The sequence below is a fragment of the Vidua chalybeata genome, chromosome 27, assembly GCF_026979565.1.
Source record: "Vidua chalybeata isolate OUT-0048 chromosome 27, bVidCha1 merged haplotype, whole genome shotgun sequence".
NCBI classification, from domain to species: domain Eukaryota; kingdom Metazoa; phylum Chordata; class Aves; order Passeriformes; family Viduidae; genus Vidua; species Vidua chalybeata.
In genome coordinates this window covers 363162-385816 of record NC_071556.1, presented here as the reverse complement: position 1 = coordinate 385816, position 22655 = coordinate 363162, and the positions used below count along the sequence as shown (strand labels likewise).

The window sequence follows — 22655 nt, the reverse complement described above, 5'->3', positions numbered from 1 at the left end:
AGTAACATGCAAATGCTGCTGGTCATTGACCTGAAACACCCACAAAACGTGGAGGTGGTACCATGTTCTGTAAATGCATGGCACAGTAAAAAACACGTCATGGACAGACAGAAAAACGAGAAGGCAACTCTGGCAGCTAAGAGATGGCAACACACACAAAGTGTAAACAGTACTTTTTCACCTGGCAGCTACACAGCTGATATCTTTTACTTTGGAGGACAGCTCACAAAGCAAAGAGCATGCAATTGTGGTGTTACATTTTAGTTAAATGGTATGCTCTGTCTCAGCCCTCGAAAATGTACGGTTTATTCCAAGCCTGTAATGCTCCCCTAAAGCATCATGTACCTGTACTCTCATTGGCCCAAATCTTATTCCGTGCCCACTTTGAATCTCCCTGTTAAGTGTGCCGGGGAGACCAGGCTCTCTCTTTGGTTTATTCCAAGCCTGTAATGCTCCCCTAAAGCATCATGTACCTGTATTCTCATTGGCCCAAATCTTATTCTGTGCCCACTTTGAATCTCCCTGTTAAGTGTGCCGGGGAGACCAGGCTCTCTCTTTGGCCCTTTGCTCCCTAGCTTCTCCCTCTCTCCCCCTCCCTCCCTCAGAAACCATGCTGCCTCCCGGGGGCAGGACCCCCAGTAAACCCTCATCTAATGAGCACCCTCAGAAGCCGTGTGGAGTCTCCTTGCCTGCCTGCTGCTACCAGTGAACTCACAGCTTGGGGGGGGTCCCCCGGGGACCACAAACGCACCGCAACACGCAATGGCCAAAGAGGCCTGAACATCCCCAAGGGTTTGCATCTCATGTGGTCAAGCGTATTCCTTATGATGTATTCCCACAAGAAGTAGTAAAATACAATAATCCACTATGGAAATGTGGTCACCTTTCAGGAACAAACCAGTATTTCTTCAGCAGTATTCATTACAGGCAAAGCATGTCCAACTGCTTTAAATATCATTATTTGAGCTATATCCAACTTGCAGATATGCTCAAGATAATCTTCCTTCTGCCCACCAAGTAATTTTCACTCTTTTCATCTAACATAGTGACTTTCTGCAGCTTTTCTCAGCATGTATCATTAATGTTATTAAAAAATGGATCTGTTATGTGCTATAATCCTTCCTTGTTGCTGCTTAAGCTCGCTGTTCTAGTCTCACACCACATGGGATGGAGGGAACAATTTATTTTTTTCTCTTTAGTCATCGTAGACACTTTTTCTCCTTTCCTTTCTTCACACTTCTAATCTATAGATCTGTAGTTTGCACTTGTGGTCCATAAGCTGCTTTAAGGGACCACAGAAATAACTTTGAAGAGAATTCCTACTACATACAGGCTTTTAAAAGCTCTGTATTTAATCTGCATCTCCAAACATGGAAAAAAACTATTATGTTTTATGTTTGCAAAGAGAAAAAAAAAAAAAAAAAAAAAGCTGAAAACCACTGTTCTAGATTAATACAAACCTTGCTGCCCAGCCCAGATCCTGAAGCTTGGTTCCCAAAATCCTCATCACTTGTACTGTCTTCTTGAATTTCTGATTCGCCTGAACTGGCCAGAACTACTTTACAAAAATCCTCCATTATTGGGTATTGATGTGCCCTACAGACAATGCTTTACCTTTGGCTCATACAGTGGTTTACCAATGGTTTACATGGTTCAGCATGATGTGCAGCTTTTTCTAAGCTGACATCTTTATTTTGTGATGCATTCAGCTTTTGTTTTCTCTCTGCATTTCATGGTGTAGATCTTGGAATTTGTTTTTATTTAACTGTAACCAATTTTTCTTATCATCAGTCCTATCTGTCACTGTGAATTCTGTTCTGCAACATATGTGCAGTGTCTTCACACTCAGCAGCTTGCTGGAGGCACAGACAAAACATGGCTTCTATTTAAAAGACAGTTATTTAGCAGTAGTCAAAGTTACAAGCACTATGTTACACATGTGTTGTAAAACAAGCCACTGTGCCTGTGTCACAACCAATCAGACCTGGGAGCCTTCTGCCTGTGCAGGACTCAAAGAGCAAATGTCACTTCACTCTGATCATGAACAGCAGTATGTGCTCACACAGCCTCCTGCTTCCTCCCACCTGCAGAAGCCAGGCAGCAAGCGAGTGCTTCCAGGGATGGGAATGAATAGAAGTGTTTGATGTACAGCTTGAACCATAGAGAATTCTTGACAGTGGTAAGTAACTCTGGCCCCCTCAAGGACACTGACAACACAGCAAGCCATTTTAACTTTTATTTTCACTTATAATTTCAGTCTGGTTTATTGCCTTCATGCAAAAACGCAACAGAGGTTTTACAAAGGTACAACTGCTTTTGGGGGGTCTCTGAGATTTTAAAAAGTTCCCCCAAGTAGTCAATCCACCTGGTGAGATGTGTCAATGCTTCAAGGAACACCAAGTTAGGGTAACTTTTGAGAGCTCTTTTTTCCCAGAAAGAGCCAAGTTTGCTCCAGGGAAATGTTTCAGTGACCACAGAATCACAGCATTGTTTGGGTTGGAAGGGACCTTAAAGCCCATCTCATTCCAATCCTGTCATGCTCCAAGCCCTGTCCAACTTGGCCTTGAACACTTCCAGGATGGGGCAGCCACAACTGCTCTGGGCAACCCATTCCAGGCCTTCATCCCCCTCACAGGGAAGAATTTGTTCCTAATAGCAAAGCTAAACCTAGTGTGTTTCAGTCTGAAGCCACGCCCAGTTGTTCTGTCCCTACTTGTGGGGTAAGTAGCAGGCAGAGGAAGCCACAGCATGACATTCACCCCTCTCAAAGCCAGGAGCATGCAGCTCCAGCAGGATTGCTAAAACAAGCAGAATGATGGAACCTGACAGATACTGAGCTTCAGATCTGGCTTGACCTGGGCAAAAGTGACGCCAGTAAAGATATGACCCGACACTTCATGAACAACAGGACAGGAGACTTTCTTTAACCATGCCATCAGAGTTACCTCTGCTATCAATGAATGGACCTTATTCACTTCACCAGGTCTGGTTCAACAGTCTTGTGGGAGGCTGGTTTTCTACCCAAGCAGAAGTCTTGTGCACCTCACCAGTAAATTAATTATTCCCATCCATACCTCCGCCACTTATCCCCTCCCTCCAGTAGTCAAAAGTTTTGTCAAACAGCTGAAGATGAAAACAAAAACACTGGAAGCCATTACACAGCATATAGGATAGAACCATACACGCTACAGAATTATATGAGACTGGCTATTTTTACAACAATATTTTAATTCTAGATTTAAAAATATGTCCCTACTCCTGATACAAACATCTTTAAACTAAAAGTTAAGCTGTTCCTTACATCATATAAATGGTGTTTGAATATCCTAAAGATATTTAACTTTCTATAAAGTGAAACTAGCCAACTGCTTTATGAACTTGGTTCAAAAGAAAAAAAATTACATTCATGAGTTGAATTCAAGTACAAATAGTACATTCATATATGTATGGTAGATGTTGTAAAATACACAGAATCACAGAATGGATGGAAAGGACCTTAAATCTCATCTAGTTTCACCCCTCCCATGGGCAGGGACACCTTCCATTGACCGGGCTGGCTCACAGCCCCATGCAGCCTGGCCTTGAAAACTTCCACACAGATAGGGCAGCCATAGCAGGTTGGATATTATGTTCTTCCCCCAGAGGGTGCTGGGGCATTGAACAGGCTCCCCCAGGGAATGATCACACCCCAAGGCTTCCAGAGCTCAAGGAGAGTTTGAACAAGACTCTCAGGCACAGGGTAGGATTTTTGGGGGTCTGTGCACAGCCAGGAGTTCATTTGATGTTTTTTTTTTTGTGGGTCTATTCCAGCTCAGGATATTCCATGATCCTATGACTGAGTGCCTCACCACCCCCACATGGAAGAATTTCTTTCCAGCATCCCCTCTAATGCTGCTCTGTGTCAGTATGAAGCCATTCACCCTTGTCCTATCACTACTGCCTTGTCCTAAGTCCCTCTCCCTCTCTTGGAGCCCCTTTAGGCATTGGAAGGGACTCTGAGGTTTCTCTGGAGCCTTCTCTTCTCCAGGTGAACACCCCCAGCTCTCCCAGCCTGGCTCCAGTGCAGTGGGGCTTCAGCCCTTAAAACAGCAGAACATGTAGCCTCCTCTGGACTCACTCCAGTAGCTTCACATTATTCTGATGTTGGGTCCCCAGAACAGAATGCAGTACTCCAGGTGGGCTTGAAGGGGCAAATCACCTCCCTTGACCTGCTGACCACACTTTTGATGCAGTACAGGGTTTGATCAGCTTTCAGGGCTGCAAGTGCACATTGTTAGCTCAAATTCAGTCTTTCATCCATTGATACTTGTTATCTCCTCAGGGCTGCTCTTGATCCATTCTCCACCCAGCCTGTGTCTGTGATGGGAATGACCAAACACATATGCAAGACCTTATACTTGGCCTTGGTGAAATTCATAATGTTCACACAGGCCCACTTCTCCAGCCTGTTCTCATCTCTTTAGATGGCATCCCTTCCCTTCAGTGCATCAACTGCACCACACATGTTTTAGTTGGCTGCTCTTTCTCGTTAGAAGGAAGTGCTTCCAGCCTCTTTCCCCCCTCATGCCCTAGTTTCACATTCAGTTTCAGGGTACTCTGGAAGTCTTAGAGATGATAAGCTGGTGGCTCCTGAGATAATAGGAGCCAACAGGGAAACACATGTGAAATACCGCCAAGCAATTAAGGGGCATTCATCTAAGAAGACGATATAGCCAACAGTCCAGCTGTTTCTCTATACCAATGTATGCAGGGTGGACAATAAATAAGAGGAGCTGGAAGCCACTGTGCTGCTGGAAAGCTGCAAACTAGTTGCTGGTGAAACTTGGTGGGATGAATCACATGACTGGACTTCAACTATCAACAGCTACAGGCTATCAAGAAGGGACAGGTGAGGAAGGAGGGGTGGAGGGGTTACACTCCCCCGGAAGTGGACTGAATGTGAAGGGCTGTCTCTAAAGAACAGCCATAAGCATTTGAAAGCCTATGGGTAAGAATCAGAGACTGAGGCAACAATGGGAACCCTTGTGGTTGGCATCTACTCCTGGCTGACTGATCAACTGGAGCCTTTTTGCTCCAGCTACAGGAGGCATTGCACTCATAGACTCATCCTACTGTGGGACCTCAATCATCCCAGCATCTGCTGGAAAAGTAGCAGGGCAAGCTGTAGGCAATCGAGGAGGCTGCTGGAGAGCACTGAGGATAGCTTGTCAAGCCAGGTAATAAACAGCTCTACCAGATGGGATGACATACTGGACCTGATGGTCACCAACACAAATGAGCCAATCAGTTATGTCAAGACAGGAGGCAGCCTGAGTTGCAGTGATCATGCAGTCCAGGAGTCTGCAGTCCTCAGAGACATGGGTCAAGTAAAGAGTGATGAAGAATTAATTTGAGGAAAGCAAACTGCCTACTGTTGAAGGAGTTGGTCAATAGCACCCCCTGGGAAACTGCCCTCAGGGACAAGGGAGAAGATCTTTTAGGAAATTTTCTAGATCACAAGAGCTCTTGATCCTCAGGACTGGAAGGTAAGAGAACAGCATGGATGAGTTGAGACCAGCAGGTGAAACTAAAAGGCAAGAAGATAATGAAGAGGCAGTATTAGTACGGGCTGGTATCCTGGCAAGAGTATGGAGACATTGCCTAGTTGTGTAGGGATAGGGTCGGTAAGGCCAAGATGCAGCTGAACTTGGCAAGGGACACCAAGAATAACAAGAAGATCTTCTACAGGTATGTTAGTCAGAAAAGGAAGGTCAAAGCAAGTTACTTCTTTGATGAACAAGACTGGCAAAGTGGTAATAACAGACGAGAAGAAGGCTGATGTACTCAACAACTGTTTTGCCTCAGTCTTCAATGGCAACCTCTCCACTAGATGGACCACAAAACAGGAACTGGGAAGGTAAAATAGCTCAAACTATAAGAGAAGGTTAGGTCTGTGACCACCTGAGAAACCTGAGTCCCAGTCTATGGGACCTGACAAGATGCACCCCAGAGTCCTGAGGAATTGGCTAATGTAGCTGCCAAGCCACCCTCCATGACATTTGAAAACTCACAGCAGTGAGATGAAAGCCCAGGTAAAAGGGAAACATTGCACACATTTTTCAAAAGGATGGGGAGGAGGACTTCAGGAGTTACTGACCTGCCAGCCACACCTCCATACCTGGGAACATCATGGAACAGATCCTCCCAGAAGCTCTGCAAAGGCATACAGAGCACAGGGAAGTAATTAAAGACATCCAGTACAGCTTCTCCGAGTTCTTGTTGACCAGCCTAGTGGCCTTCCCTTGCCCACTGACGGAGTCACTTCATCATGGAAGGGCTATGAATATTGTCTGTCTGAACTTCTGTAAGGCCTTTGATAAAGTCCCCCCACAAAATCCTCTGATAATTGCACAGCTAAAATTAGAAAAAGGCATCAATGAAGAACAGTAATGGGTACATGTATAAACATAAAAGAATTTGAAAATTCAGAGCTAATTTGGCTTTGGTAAAGGAAGGCAAGGAGCATAAGCAGGGGTAGAAACCCTGCACAGAAGGTCTCTGAGAGGGCCTTACTTCACCTCTGCCTAAAGAGGCCATAGCAAATCTGGTTACCCCAAAACACTTCTGAGTTCTGTAGCATTCCTGCCACTCACTGGGGTCTTGGGAGACATCTCTGAGTCTGATGTAAAATACTACCTGGAGCTTACCCTTCTTCGTACATCAGCAGCTCAGAAGCACTCAAAATGCAACTGTGTTTGAGAAACTACTCATAAATAAAATACAGTACAAGACATAGAACATTGTTATGGTACAACAGCATCTCGAATGCTGGCTGAAGTTCCAAGCCTGCAGCTTTCCTTCCCAAGAGGATACAGTAAAACAGTAAAAATGACAGAGAGGATAAAATGTTGATTGAAAGCACAAAGCAGCTTCAGAAGTAGAAGCAACTAAGGAGTAAGATGTTTCCACTTGAAAAAAGAGATCATTAAAGAGAGAATCTTAGGAGATATGAAGGAGAACACAAAAATAAAGGGATAAATGAACAAATTAAACTGGGCATGCAGATTGAATAACATGTTTATACAATACGTAAGTAAACTCAGAATCCCCTTGCTATGTCTAAGAACTCCACAAACAGCTGGTCTCAGAATACTGGTCACACTATGAAATGCAAACTCATGATGGCTATTACACAGAATCCAGCCGGACATCAGAAGTCTCTTAGCTGAAGGGAATTGTTGAAGACTGGAAGAGTATTCCAGAGAACTGCTGCTTTGCATGTTACATTCCTCTCTTCTCTAGACAAATAGCTTTTAACAGAGATCAATTAATGGGCTAAGTAGACCTTTGGTCAATTCAATACAAACTACTCTAGAAAAAGCCTTCAGATGCTTCTTGTTGACTTAGTAGGGAAAATTACATCCAATTATCTCAAACACTAAAAATCCCCCAGAAAATGTTACAACATTGGTAACACGGTAAGAGAAAAAAAATCTAAACTAAACAAATATGTGCCCCAGAATCCAAATCCTGTGAGTTGAAGTTGCACTCATGCGGAACCCTGGGGTAGTGTTACCAGTCAGTATCTGAACAAGGCACAGAAAGACATGCAGAAGTTCTTCCTCTGAAGTCCATTCCATCTACAGAAAAACCTTGTTCTTTCCTAGACCACAGGCCCTGTCCCAAATCCTTGTGGCCTATTCCAAGGTTCTTGATGCAGGTTGGTCAGCTGCTTCGCAAGTTGAAATTGTGCAAGTAGACAGCCCAGGAAGGAACTAAAAAGCAGGGTAAGCCTCAGGCTCCTTTGGGCACAAACTAGGCCTGATGTTACCACCTCCAACCATACCCTGTGGCTTCCCTGGAGTATCTTCAGTGCCTTCAGGGCTTTCCAGGCTCACAAACCCAGGCTTTGGGAGAAAAAAAAAAAATGGGGAATCTGCTAATAAACCAGGAGGTTGACTGTGATCCTATGTTGCGAGGGAAGTCTATTATCTCCTGTCCCAGCAACCCAACCTATTCCAAGCAAACAACAGAATGGCAGCATTTGGGATCACTCCTGGCCAGACTTTTCTGGCATCCTTAAATCTCTCCTCTGTTATGAGCTTGAAAGATAGAGGCAATAGTAGTGAATATAAACTTATGCAGTAAGGTACTCTTCCATTACACAGTTCTCAAAGCAAGTTTGGTCTGAGAGAAGCATCATCTGACTGTCAGCATAGACAGGGAAGCTTCAGTAATGAGCTAGATGTCAAGTGAACACTGCAAACCAGAGTAAAAATTGAAAGTTGCACTTACAAGAATCATATTTAAAATCTGGCCACATCACAAGCTAGACACTCCACGAACACTCCAAGAACATTACAAGCATCTCAATGGACTAGAAGGAATTAAGTAGAAGAAACTCTGAAGCTGAGGAATTCAATTCTACTGCTATGAACTATAAACACAGAGAGAAACCCAGAAAACCAGGTATTTTTTCCCTCATCTATCGCAGAAGACAAGCAAACAAAAAGATTAAATTAGTTTGGTAGAATTGATCAGTGAAGTGACTGGTAAGGGGCAACTCAGTTGTCCAGACAATGGATGAGGGAGTGATCCAAGGGAAAACACCATCTCCATCACTTTACATGCACAATTTTCCACAACAAGGTATTTGTAAAATCTCTTAGGGTTATCAAAAGTCTAAAGAACAGGAATCAACTGGATTCTCACTACCTGCCAAGTGAAGATACTTCTAAGGATACCTTAATCAAAACAGAGAAATACCATCTTGCAGAACACGAGAGGTAAACCAAATTCCCAGTTACTACTGTTGCTCTCTTATAGAGTTTGCTTTAAAAGCCAAGCAAGAAGAGTACATGCTGTCACAAGACGAGAGAGACAACCTTAAAGTCCATGTGATGCCAACTGCCATGCAAAATATACTAGCCAAAATAAATGCCAAGACTGCTGGCCTGAGGCTTTGAAGAGGAAAAACAGTCCCAACAGGAACATCCCAGTATGGCCAGATGGGATTCACCTCACTGCACTTCAGGTGTTTTACAGCTGACCTAGTTACCGAAGGGGTTTTTCATGGTTAACAAAAGCTGAGTCAACCAAGTCCACAAATACCAGCACACAGCTTGCCTGACCACGTGCAGGCCTATGATATTAGCCATGCTTCAACAGACTTTACACCGACTCACTCAACTGCAGATGCTTACACTATTGCTATTTCATGTTTGGACAGTTGTTTTAGGACAAATTCCAAAAATATCTCCAATGGCTGACTTTAAAAAGAGGGCCCAGCAGAGAAAATGAGTATCCAGTGATACAGCAAAATTTACAGAGAAAACATGAAATACATTATCATAAATCAACTAGCTAGTCAGAAAAAAAAATAAAAGACAGGAGAGGGAAACACTTAAGTCCTTTTATAACCACTTAGCTGCAAATGAAGAGAGACGAGAAACTTAAAGTAGGCCTTAATGGCACTGCCAGATTAAAACCTATTTTATGGCTGACAACATTGATAAACAGGTGATGTACATAATGACCTGCTCAGGAAAAAATCTGTAATTCACAAATCTTATATATTAAAATAGGTAGCAAAATTTAATTAGAAGCAAAAATTTATTTTTCCACTACATATATTAACTTTTAAATGAAGTTTCTACTGCTAAACAGTATTTGATTACAAATAATTCCCATGGGAATTGAAATAATGGATTCTACTTGGCTTCAGGAACTAGTTTATTATGCCAATACTCTGTGATGCAAACTGAACAGCAGTTTAAAAAAATTTAGTCAGTACAAGGTCTTCTCCCAGCACATTTACATTGTAGTTTCATGTCTTTTCAAGGCAACGCTGCTTCCATATTCCCAAACTGCTCAGGGCCAACCTTTTCCCTTTTCTTCCACTTCTCCCATCAGTCATACAGTGAACCAGACAATAAAAATCATTAACCCTCCTTGAATGGATCAATTTTAATCTAGACCTCTTTCTCAATCCAGTTTACCAAGCAGCTGCACACATGCACGTTCACATAAGGGGAGGACAGGACAAAGCAGGCACAGCCATTTGCTCGAGTCTCATATCACATGACATTCATCTTACATTTACAAATACACTTGTGTATATACTGCTGGAATTACCTGTTCTGACCAGTTGTACCAACAAGCTGAAAGATTTTCCCTCTGACAAACCTGTATCTTCTCATGGATCTGCTTCCAAAAGGCGTTTTAAGAAGCATCATTAATATAATTTCCACAGCAAATATTGCCCACTCTAATTGAAAGAAAAGAAATTGAATACTCTCCTTACCTTTTATTGAACTCCTCAAGTTCTGCTCTCAGTTTTCCTATTTCAATTTGTAATCTAGCCCTCTCTTTGGCAGTTTCATCCAGAACTCTTCGAGCATCAGCCAGTTCAGACTCATAGAGACTCTTGATTCCACTCACCTAAGGCGAAAAAAAAAGTATTTGGGTATGAGAACATCACAACAACTACCAAAGAACTGAAACATAGGACCAGGTTACACACAAGTTTCTTTGAAAAAGGGTGCATGATATGATTTCTGCCATTTAAGAACATTCTATATTGAACATTTTCCATTAACGAGCAACCCAAAGATTTAGTTTTTATTACCACTACAACAAAGCATACTATGTTTGAAATGTGCAAACCTTCCCAAGAGATAAACTGAACTAGATCAGTGCACCTTACAATCTTAACTTCAATTACTTGCCCTTATTCCCAATACTGCTGCTTTGGGAGATTTTTTTTTAAACACGTGAAGACATTTTGTGGAATAAAAGCCCAAGGTCCCATTTTTACTCTGCTGTTCTTCCACTACAAAGCTATAAAAGGTCTGAAACCAGATGAACTACAGAAATGTGAACTGTTCGGAAATGAGCTTCCACTCTTGTTCTCTATCTCAGAGGGTAAAGAACTACAGACTTCTCCCTGTCCCAAAATAATCTATCATATAATCAGCAATACAGACTGCATGAGGCACCATGAAATCTTCTATACCTTTATATTTTTTATAAGGCATGATTATTTCAAAGTTATACCAGACAGTTAAAATGTACAGACCATGTAAGATTGCTACTTTTGCTTCTGTGAAAGGATACCAGAACAACTTTCATAGAATCATAAAATATGCTGAGTTAGACCTGTCAGGAGCATCGAGTCCTACTCCTGGCACTGCATAGGGTACCCCAACAATCCTACACTGTGACTGAGAGTGTTGCCCAAATGCTCCTTGAGCTCTGGCAGCCTTGGTGCTCTGAGCACTTTCCCAGGGAGCCTGTCCAGTGCCCAACCACCTCCTGGGAAAAAACCTTCTGATATCCAAGCTAAACCTCCCCTGACTCAGCTCCATGCTGTTTCCTCAAGCTCTCTCATTGGTCATGAAAGTGTACAGACTGGTACCTGCCTCTCATGAGCAGGCTGAAGACTGCATTGAGATCTCCCCTCAGTCTCCTCCAGACTGAACAAACCAAGTGCCCTCAGCAGCTCCTCATACAACTTCCCCTCTAGACCCTTCCCCATCCTTGTGGCCCTTCTTTGGACACTTCTCTATTAGCTTAATGTCTTTCTTATACTGTGGTACCCAAAACTGCCCCCAGAACTCAAGGTGAGGCTGCTCCTATGCAGAGAAGAGAGACAAAATCCCCTCCCTCACCCAGTTGGCCTGATGCCCCTAAGGACATGGTTGGCCCTCCTGGCTCCAGGGCACTGCTGACTCAGATCCAAGTTGCCATCAACCAGAACCCTGAGGCCCCTTTCTGTAGCCCCTCTTCAGCTTCTTGTTCCCCAGTCCATCCACACAACCATGGCTGCCCCATCCTAGGGGCAGCATCTAGCACTTGCCCTTGTAAACTTCCCATGGTTGGTGATTTCCCATCTCTCTGACTGGTCAGCATTTCTCTGGAGGGCCTCTCTGCCCTTGCAGGTGTTGACAGCTCCTCCCAATTTAGTGTCACTGCCAAACTTTCATAGAATCCCTCTGAGTCCTGCATCCAAGGATCACTGATGAAGATGTAGATGGGCTAAGGTTGGAGACCCATGGAACTCCACTTGTGATCAATGTCAGCCTGATGTCCCTCCATCACTATAACCCATTGTGCCCAACTCACGAGCCAGGTCCTCACCCAGCATGTGACAGGGTTATCCAGCTGTACGCTGAACATTTAGTCAGGTGGATCCTGTCTCTCTGAAGCAGTTGTAAATCCTGAAAGACAGTTCCACAGTCAAAGAATCAAAGAACGAGTTGGGTTGGAAAAGACCTTAAAAACCATTTCATTCCATCCCCTGCGATGTGCAGGGTCACTATCCCCAGTTGTTCCAAGCCTCAATCTGGCCTGCACACTTCCAGGGATGGGGCAGGCACAGCTTCTCTGAACAGAGGAGAGGTGCAGAATCCCCCTCCCCTGCTGCCCACACTAGGGGCTCAGCCCATCACAGAGGGGGTTTGTAGGGGCTAGTGCCCATGGTCAGGGCAGGTTGAGCCTCTCACCCACCAACACCCCCAAGTCCTTCCCAGATTTGACTCTCAATCCATTCTCCACCCAGCCTAAATTTGCACTTGGGGTTTTTGTAGAATCCAAAACTCTGCTGCCAACAGCAGTTGTGTAATCCAGAGTTGCTCTGCAGGATCTGCTTGGCTATCCTCAAGCCCTTCACTCTCCCCACACCACCTTGGCTCTGATGCCACTGACAATCACTGTCTTGATTTGAAAGACAGGTGTCTGCCAAGGAAGGCAGAAACCTCCCTAGGGATGGAAAATGTGACCCCATTCTCCCCAAATTATTATAATTTTGAAATTATGGGACTTTCAGGCAAAGATGGGAAAATGAATAACAGCTCTTTACTAGTATGTGTATCTATAACAAGGCAAACAAACAACAGCAGCAGCAGCAACAACAAACAGACGCAGTGCCGGCCCGAAGCACAGACCCAGTCCCGGCCTGAAGCACAGACCCAGTGCCGGCCTCTCCCGGCCACAGGCACTTTCTCCTTTGGTGCAGTTCCGGGCACAGCCGGCAGGGGCGCCGGTGGCTCCCGGTCGGGCGGGGCAGGTGCGATGATTCCCCCGCGGCTGCAGGGGGCGCTGTGGCGCGGGCTCAGCCACCTCTCCACACGGCAATGGCTGGCGAGAGAGGGAGAAGGGGCTTCGTTTGCAAGCCCTCAGTGGGCAGCCGGTCTCAGCGCCACTTGGGAAGCTGAATGGCCTGCAGCAGGGACCTCAGGGCAGCAAGCTGGAACAACAGTGGCAGGCTGGAACAGCAGTTGCCACCCAGGGTGGCAAACACAGTGTAGCAAAAACTCAGGAGCTGTGCCAGGAGAGGCCGGGGTCAGGGAGACCCAGGGAGTGTAGCAAAAAGCCGGAAGCAGACCCCGAAAACAGCGAGGCTGGGCAGTGGCAGCTGGGAGACACTCCTTCCCAGGAGCTCAGGGTTCCAGGTTTTCCCCTGGGGCACCCGAGTAGATGAGGGTCCTTCCCAGTGAGGTTAGTGTTGAAAAAGGTCACAGTTCAATGGCTGCTCTTATAAGCAAAGGCTTATACATGGCAGCAGAAGCAGTACAGGACAGAACTCCACGGTGGCAGCAAATTCCCCATGCAATAGCAGCAGCCCAACTGCCTGCCTTCCGACCCCGAGAGCGAGTGAGGAGCTGAGCCCAGCCCCTGAACCTCCAGCCAAAATCTCATAATGTCTCTGCACTTCTCAAGAGAAAGCCCTCCACCTTAGGTACTGCAGCGAGCTGCAGCCCTTCTGCACATCTTGACCCTTGTCTTTCTCAAGTATCTATAGTTCCAGTCTCTTAGGTAACAAATGGGAGAAAAATTCCATAAGAGAAAGAAAAGGGAAAAAACCCAACAACAACAAAATCCAAAACCAAACCAAACAAAAAAAAAACCCTCCAAAAAAAACAAACAAGCAAAAAAAACCCAACAACAACAAAATCAAAAACAAAACAAAAAAAAAAACAAAAAAAAAAACAAACAAAACAAAACAAAAAAAAAAAAAAAAAAAAAAAAAAAAAAAAAAAAAAAAAAACAACAAAAAAAAACCAACAAACCAAAACCAAAAAAAGCCAAACCAAAAAAAACCCAAACAAAACCCACCCCTAACCTCCAACAATCACCTGGAGCCATGCAATTGTGTCTGATACTCTTCAGGTCCCTCTTGTCACTAGCACTGGTCCCTTTGTTGAAGAGCAGAAGGGATAAACTCATGGCCACGTGAGCTTCAGCAGACTCTACAATGCCCAGAATACAAACCCTGGGAAGCAGCAATGAACATTCCCAGATGACAGGTTAGGCCAGCAAATGGGTCCCTCAACTGAGAAAATGGAAACCCCATCTGAAGGCAATGGAAAAAAGCCCAAAATGTTCAGCAGAAAACAAAAGGACATCCTGCAGCCCAATCCACTTCATGTCCATGTGCGCCCAAGCGTAAATCTTCCTGCATAGAGGCAAACCTAGACACCCTTATTGCACTACAAATGTGCTTTCATTTTTTTACCCCTTCTTTTGCTGGCAAAAGAGCCTGTGAGTTTGTAATTGGGCAACACAGGAACAAGGAAATAGAAAAAGAAAACAGAGATGCTTCCATAGCAGCCTCTGAAAGATACAACTGCTGGATGCTCTCACCTACCTCTGCTGGGAGCATTCAAAGCTCAGCAGGCAGTGGGTCAAGGGCAGACACACCAACACAGACCCTCTCAAAGCAACCCCACTCGAAACAAGCTGCAAGATGTCACTCAGTGAAGACTTGAAACGCGTCAAGAAGGCACTGAACCAACATACTAGGCAAGAAATATGTTCCAGCCAACCACAAGTGACTCCAGACAAATTTGGTGATGAAACATTAATCTCATAAGAATACATTAATGTGCAAAACACAAGTGTATTCCCACCAGGTGTAGCTTAGTTTGTTCTTATTTAGCCAGTTATAGATTGACAAAGGACTGCCAGTCAGCTATGGCTCAGGCCCACCAAGAACATCAGTCAAGTTCTCAAGAACAATGAAGATGTGCATTACGTCACCTCACAGATGACATCTACAGTGCCAGAAAACCATTTAACTCAATATTTCAGAGGATGCAACTTGAGCGACCCAATGTCCACAGGCAGCATCTAAGCATGTATTTTACAGGTGACGACTAGGCAACACCAGGCCCTCATATCCTGGTCATGACAGTAGCTCTGGTCACCACACATGATGCACACAGAGGGCATGGTAGCTCTAACACTGGCAGGTAAGAGGAAACCATGTGAGATTGCAGCCATCTGCACTCACACCCACAGAGATGGAAAGACATGGATGAAGAGGGAACCCCATAGATCCTGCTTTTGTTACAAGGGCAATCGCCATCAGCAGCTGAGGTTCCCAAGGATCTTATTTTTCTAATTCTCCTTTAAGGGAGTGAGCACAGTGGGGTGTCCTCAGAACAGTGCAGTAATCCCTCCTGTCCCCATCAAAACATCTGTTCAAGAAGGCTACAACCATAAGCACTGCAGGAGAGGGCACGGAGTTAGTAAAAGGGAATTGAGGAGAGCTCCAGGACTGTTCTCTTACTTCTTCCAGTATGTCCCCTCCCAGCCTCACAAATTATGTTATTGCAACAGTGACCCCAACACAGTGACAACAGCATCAGTCATGTACTAAGGATGTAGAAAAACAAGGGGATAAGCTCAATTTCTCTTCTTTCACAGGCTAACTTACACAAGGACAGTGATGGAGGAAAGCAGAGAAGGAATGAGGACAGAGGTTCCCTCAGCCACAACATCTACATTTGTCTGAGGGCTTACAGCATATACTTTTTATCTGTCTAGATGCCTACTGCATACAAGTAAAGCAGCATTGGACAAGGTTAGGAAAAAGGCTATAATTAATAAAGAACTAAAGATGAATCAACTGCAAAGCTCCTTTTCTCTGCTGTTAAAAGATGGCAGCCCTGTGTTCATCAAAAAGAACAGGAATGAAATTTTTCTACGACCATGCTGAGACTGCCACACAAACAGCTGCTTTCTGCAATCTTGTTCAAATTGGTGATTGAAACAATGAGGAAGAAGAACATCCTGATCAGCTGATGATTAAAGAATCTCTGGCAGAAGAATGACTACAGTCCTTGCCTGATCAGCGTTAGTAGAACTTCTCTCATCCAGAAGACACTACCCTAAACCAGAACTTTGAGCACAGATCAAAACTATTCCCACACATGCAGGGTGGGGGCAGGGGGTGTCAGGAACGGTCACCCATTACCAAGGACATGTCATGTCAGTAAATAAGTCTCACCCAGCTCAGGTATGGTCCCTGTGGGACACTGGAGTGACAAGCAAAGAACAAACATCTCTCTCATGATAACCACGGTTCTGTATACTGCTTGCCATAGCTATCCTTAACCTTGAGAAATCCACCTTTGATCATGGACCCCATCATCTGCTCTCTAGGCAAAAGTCTCAGGTAGTAACCAATAGCCCACTGGTGACCAGTTCTTCCTGTCTGCCTCCCACAATGTGCAGGATACCACCTACGACAGTGGCAGGTGATTTCTGCCATTACCAAAGAAAAGCCAAAAATAATAGAATATTCAATTAGGTTTTATAAATAATAAATAAGATCAGACTCAAATTTACACACAGTTGAGGACAACAAACACGAACTTTCATTTTGAACGCTGTGGAAAAAGAAAATAGTCTCCTATAAGCATGCAGAGTGTAGATGCTTACATATATAAAGATTTAATAATGCAGAGAGAACAGTATGCAAATTTCACTGGACTACGTTTCACTGTGCTTCTACACAGAAGTTAAGAGCTGCTTTGGGGTTTGTTTGGGGGGGGTGTGGGATTTGGAGGGTTTATTTTATTAATATCTTATTTCACACTAAGCCTAATCATTTTATGAATGCAAATTCCAACAGTTAATAATTGTTAGAATTTGCTGAATTGTCAGCAGAAAATCCAATTTACTAGGTTAGTCCCAAAAGTGAAAGGACAGGATTCTTTCAATCCAATAAATTGAAAATCTGACAACTATGTGAAGGCTTACTGCTTCCACAGTCCTAAACCAATGTCCACTACCCAGTACTAAAACAATAAAACTATAAAGTTTCCTTTTGTGCACATATACAAAGAATAAATAGAACTTCCTAAAGGGATGAGGAAACTATTTAACAAAGGTGGTCCAGAAAAAAGCCAAAGCATCAGTGCAAAAGAAGAGCCTGATGATTCCTGAAGAAGTTTATTATGTCTAAGGATTAAGACCTTTTTGAATCTGGATGAAAAAATTGGAGACAGAAAGCTCAAAGTAACCAAAAGGTTAAAAACTAACCAAATATTCTCCAGTTTACTTTCTGATTACCGCATCAGAATACTTTTCAGAATTGCTCACACAGAACTCTGTTACAAGCTGGGTTACACTCATGTTAAAAGTCGAATGAAATTATATCTACATTGTCTGCTTGTCCTCTTACTCTTGCTACATGTGTGCTGTCAGTAGAATTACAGTCTGCCTCTCGCATTTCAAAGGGATACACCTTCTAGCCTCCGGCGATGTACAGCTTAGAAGTTCCCTAAATTAGATACGTTTATTTTGTTTATAGTATGATTTCACACGGCAAGTGAAGTTTCATGCTTAGCGATTTTGAAAACATGGAAGTTACAATATATCATTAAGTGATACAAAAGGACTTTAAAGGTACTTCGGTTTTGGGCATATATGCGCTGATTGCAGGTACTCCAAACCATCTCCAAGTAAGACACTATAGTACCTGCTCTGCTTAAACTAAATTAAATCAAACCCTCCTCCCAACACCCCGAGCACCATTAAATCAGCATCTCAAGGGGTGAAAAAAGGAAAAAAAAAATTTAAAAGCTACACAGTGGCACAGCGATCCATCACATCCCAGAAGTTATAATCCAGGCTGTTTATTGATAGGCTTTCCACAGCATCTTAACATGATCTCAGTGGTGGGAAGCCGCACCTTGCTGAGACGCTTTGGGCTTGCACAGGACGGGACTGTCCCCAATGTGTCACCGACTACATCCTTCCGCCATAAGGGAACGAGAGTACCGCGGAAAACAGACACCACAGAATAGGAAAAGGCAAGGTTTAGAGAAAAAAAAAAAATCACGCAGTTTTGCTGCCAAAATTCGAGGAAAAATCAGAGTCGCTTACACGGACCTGATTCCGAGTATTTAGGGAGTCTGTAAAAGATTTCCTACTGTCAGAGGCGAAGCCAGTTTAAACCCTTTCAAATCTCCCATCCCATTGCATCAGCCATCACAGGGGCCGTAGGGGACACCCGACACACCAGTACCAGAGTACGCGTGTGCTGTGGGCGCAGGACATTGGAGGGCTCGGACGGCCCGCGACCCCGGCCGAGCCCCGCCCGTGGCCAAGGGACCCGCAGCGGCTCCGCGCTGCAGCCCGGTCGGCGCGGGAGCCGCCAATACCGCCCACAGCGCCGCGTCCGCCCCGCTCCACTCCCGCCACCTGCACGGGCTCCTCCCCGTGCCGAATCCCGGCCTGAGCCGCCTTGAATGTGTCGCCAGTGGCCCCTCAGCGCGACACCGCAGCCAGAGAGCCCCCGGCCGCCCCGAGGGGCCGCGCGGGTAGGGGCTGGGTCTCCATAGCCCCGCTCCCCGCGCGGCGGACGGGCATGGCGCGGCGGCCACACGGAGCCGCCACAGCGCACCCCGCGCCGCGCAGAGAACGGGCGGGAACTGGCCGGGCGAGACCTGGGCCGCGGACCTGCCCTGGGACGGAGGCGGGAGGCGCCCCACGATCAGTCGCTGCTGGCCCCCAACTGCGGCCGTACCTCCCGGGTGGTGACCTCCTCCTTCTCCGATATCTTCAGCAGCAGACGGTCGTTCTCCAGCTCCAGCGCCCGCACACGGTCAATGTAAACGGCCAGGCGGTCATTGAGCTGCCGCAGTTCCTCCTTCTCCTGCAGCCGGGAGATGCGGGTCGGCGACAGCGGGGTCCCGCCGGGGGTGCCGCGGCTCGGAGTGCCTGACATGGCGCTGGGCTGGCAGGCGGGCGGGCAGCGACTCATTCAATCCCGCCGCACCGGGGGAGGGAGCGCTAAGATGGCGGGCGGGCGGCCCCTTGCGCCGCGGTGCCGCCTGGGACATGCAGTCCCGGCGCAAAGATGGCCGCGAGTGCAGCGCTGCCCACCGTTCTGCGCCCGATCAAGGCTCGCGGTTGCCGTTTGGACTGCGCGTCAAGGACAAAACCGAGCGTGGGGTCGGCTCTGAAGCGAAGAGGTTTTGGTGGCAACTGCGGAAGGGGCCGGAGCGACCAACAGGACTGACCCTCACCCGCTCCTGCTGGAGCAGCAGCCCGGATCCCTCACGGGGCTCAGGCCCGTGGGCTGATGGGTTCCCTGAAACGGTGTATTTGTGTGTTTTCACTGTAGTTCCCTAAAATATCGTCCACAGCCGCCTGTGCGCTGTGTGATTTTGCTCTTCTCTGCTGTCGGCTCTGCACAGGATAGGGTCCAGTGCTGAAATGGAGAAAACATGGATTGGACGTCCCCAAGGTTGATGTTTTTAGGAGTACCTAAAGAGTGATGGTTTTTGGCTACGTAGTCAAACTTTGTACAAACTAAAATTCACTGAGAAGTTTTCTGTTCTTGAATATTTGGAGTTGTATTTTTCCCCAAAACCCCAAATTCTGTCAGTTCTTGTGCATTAACTAGTATAAACTGGATTACCATTCCCAAAAGCTGTTCCTGGTCTTGTGTCTTTCAGCTAAAAGGGAGGGCTGAGAAAAAGAAGTTGAAAAAACAGATTGAAAAGATAGACTGTCATCTGTATGAAGAGCAAAAAGAAAAAGTAGCAAGAGCATTATACAAAGATGGGAGTATAGGTCTGGATAAAGAAACAGAAAAGACAGCAAGAAAATACAACATACAATGTGAAAACTTAGGGACCCAGGGCGAAAAAGTAGGTAATAGTTATTTGGTCTCAAAATAGAACTAAAACTATCCTCATGTGAAATCCTGGTATCAAGTACACCTCAAACTGGAAAACTTTGGAATAAAAACAGGAATTCTGGACGCTTAATATCCGTGTGGGCAAATAGCTGTAAGTCTCTCTAGCAATCACTACGTAAATCACAGTTTTTCACCTGAATGCATTTGCCTCAAAATGTGCATGTGATAAAAAACTGGCTGTCTTGGCTGTGTGAGACAGCAGAGTGCCTGTCCCACCAGCTCAGGCATCACCTCTCCGGGGACAGTGCTGAGCTCACCTCTGTCTCCTACAGAGAGCCAAGGGTGGGAATTTCCACACCAGTCTGTGGAGTTGTGGGTATCAGTGGGTTCCCCGGAGGGTGTTTATGAGTGACAGCTAAAATGCAAGCAAGACCATTCCCCATGTACTTTCTGAAAGGCACAACCTCTCTACATGAAGGTCACTGCCGGCAGGGCGCTGCCAGTGAGATCTGATGATATGATGAGCGAGTTAGCGTGAAATTCAGCTTTCTGCCTGAATCGGGAAAGGAAGCAGAGAGCAGAGACTACAAATCCCAGGATGCTGTGGTTGCTACTCGCAGGGAGGTCGGATCCTGCCCCATCCGCCTCCTGCGCCTTGTTCCGGCCTCACTTGGGAGTTGCAGTACAGTACCGTGCGTGTTTTGAATTTTGGCGCCTGTCTGCAAACTGTGACCGAACTGCTGCTGGACCGACTCCAGCCCCAGCCCCAGCCCCGGCCCCTCCTCCTGCCTCACGGTCATCTCTAACCCCACTGTCTTCCCCCGAGCAAACCTAAAACAGACCCCTGAGCATCGAGCCCTGCACTTAGAGTGACCTTTTTCTCTCTTTAACATTCAGTTTCCAACACTACCAAATTTGTGGAATACCAGCTATAAACTCTGTTTGTGTTAAGACAGGAAAAAATATTTTAAGAATGCTGAAAACCTCTGTATAAGCATTTTTGGGTTAGTTAATTTCTCTTCTTATTTGATGTGATCATCTGTGCATCTTTCATATTTTAGAAATTATTTTAAGCTTTTTGCCTAATTTTGATTGATAATGTAAACCAGATGTAAATCGCCTTTGTTCATGAAGTTGAGAAAATGGCTTAGAAACTTTGTTACAAGAGTTTGTGCGCTTTGGAATTTGTTGGGGTTTTTTGTTTGGTTTTGGTTTTTTTTGTTTGTTTGTTTGGTTTGTTTTTTTTTTGTTGTTGTTGTTTGGTTGTTTTTTTGTGGTTTGTTTGGTTTTGGGCTGGGGGTTTTTGTGTGTGTTTTTTGTTTGTTTTGGTTTTTTCTGTTTGTTTTTTTTTTTTCCTTCTAGTGTTACTGGGTATTTTCATAGTGTTGCTATCAACAGTATTGCAATAAGGATTTTTTTCAAAATATACTTCCTGAAATATGCATTGATAATTACACCTGATATTTTCTACATTTTTTTAGAAAGTCCCTTTCTTTAGCAGTAACCTGGACACTTGCACAATTTCATCTTTGACACCAATCTCCACTTGTTAACAGAATATGTATGTTCACTTTTCCTATCTCTTCTAAAATGAAGAGAATGGTTTGGGGGTGAGATGGGGAGAGGAAGCATCAAGGAAGAAAGGGAAGTGGAAAAGCTGAGTGGCCACTCACCAGCTGTGTTTCAGTGCAACACATGTTTCAGTTGTGGTTTTGGCATCTGTTTAATTACTGGTCCTCTTGGATCCCTCCTATGACAGGGATTTAGTATTGAACCATAGTCAATATGGTGACTCATCTCTTAATATTTAGCAATTAGTTTTTCATTAGAGACCTTGACAGGTCTCCGCTACCCAAAACAATTTTACAATAAACTCCTTCTGGTTTGAGCAGGTAGAATGGATTTGTTACCCCAAGACAAAATAATTTTGTGTTTGACCAAGGGATGGTATAGGGCTGTGTCAGCCTCACCTAGCTGGGAAAACAGAAGATCATGGCAATCCCCGGGGCTGCATTCCTGGGCATTCAGATTGGAAACCTGTTCTGAGTACAGTGCAGCTCCTGCTTTGCCCACTCTCCCAGGCTTTCCCTTTGTGGAAAGTGGAGCAGAGGAGGAAGCTGCTGCAGGTACACGTCCCACCGTGATATAAAGTCAGGAGCTTGGAAGAGCCCTGGGCTCAGTATTGAAGCTCTAGCTCAAAGACACTTGCAACATATCTGACTGTGTGCATAGGATAAGAATAAATTTTGGGATGTCAGACACAGACAGTAGAGATTGGATCTGTTTAGGTCTGGAGTGTTTCTTCCACTAAATAAATAATGGAATTGCTTCCAGTAGGTAATAAAGACAAAGGAAAACCTTGTGTACCCTTTGATGCAGAGCATCTTCTCATTCTTTGACCAGTTTCCTGTACATTTGGGTGTAACAAATTTTCTGATGCTATCTGGGATTTCATAATGACTGACATTTTCATAAATCTGGAGATACAGGATTTCCAATGCTATTTCTTAAGTACTTTGGTTTCTCAGCAGTTGCTGCCATGGTCTCCTGTTTCTCATTTTACACTCTTGTATTTGTATGTCTTGAATAGGATTATTTCTAGCTTTCCTGTAGTCACCTAACTCCCCCTCTGCCTCATGTTCTTCACCTTGCTCAAACAGCCAGACAATGTTTCATTGATTGTCTCAGATATTGCCATTAATTTCAGGAAGGAGAAACGATTGAACATATATGACATAAC

The 22655-nt window shown here is 45.0% G+C and overlaps 1 protein-coding gene across 1 annotated transcript in view; it reads right to left on the bottom strand.

Moving 5' to 3' along the window:
* The window catches only part of LMNB2 (lamin B2), a 36998-nt gene extending 17450 nt beyond the window's left edge, over positions 1 to 19548 (bottom strand). Inside the window, exons 1-2 of the mRNA XM_053965776.1 lie at positions 18797 to 19548; positions 10283 to 10419 (exon numbers count right to left, since the gene is read on the bottom strand). Of these exons, the coding sequence (XP_053821751.1) occupies positions 10283 to 10419; positions 18797 to 19033 (374 nt within the window). The 5' untranslated portion in view covers positions 19034 to 19548. The remainder of the gene's footprint in view (positions 1 to 10282; positions 10420 to 18796) is intronic.
* Between the last annotated feature and the right edge of the window lie 3107 nt (positions 19549 to 22655).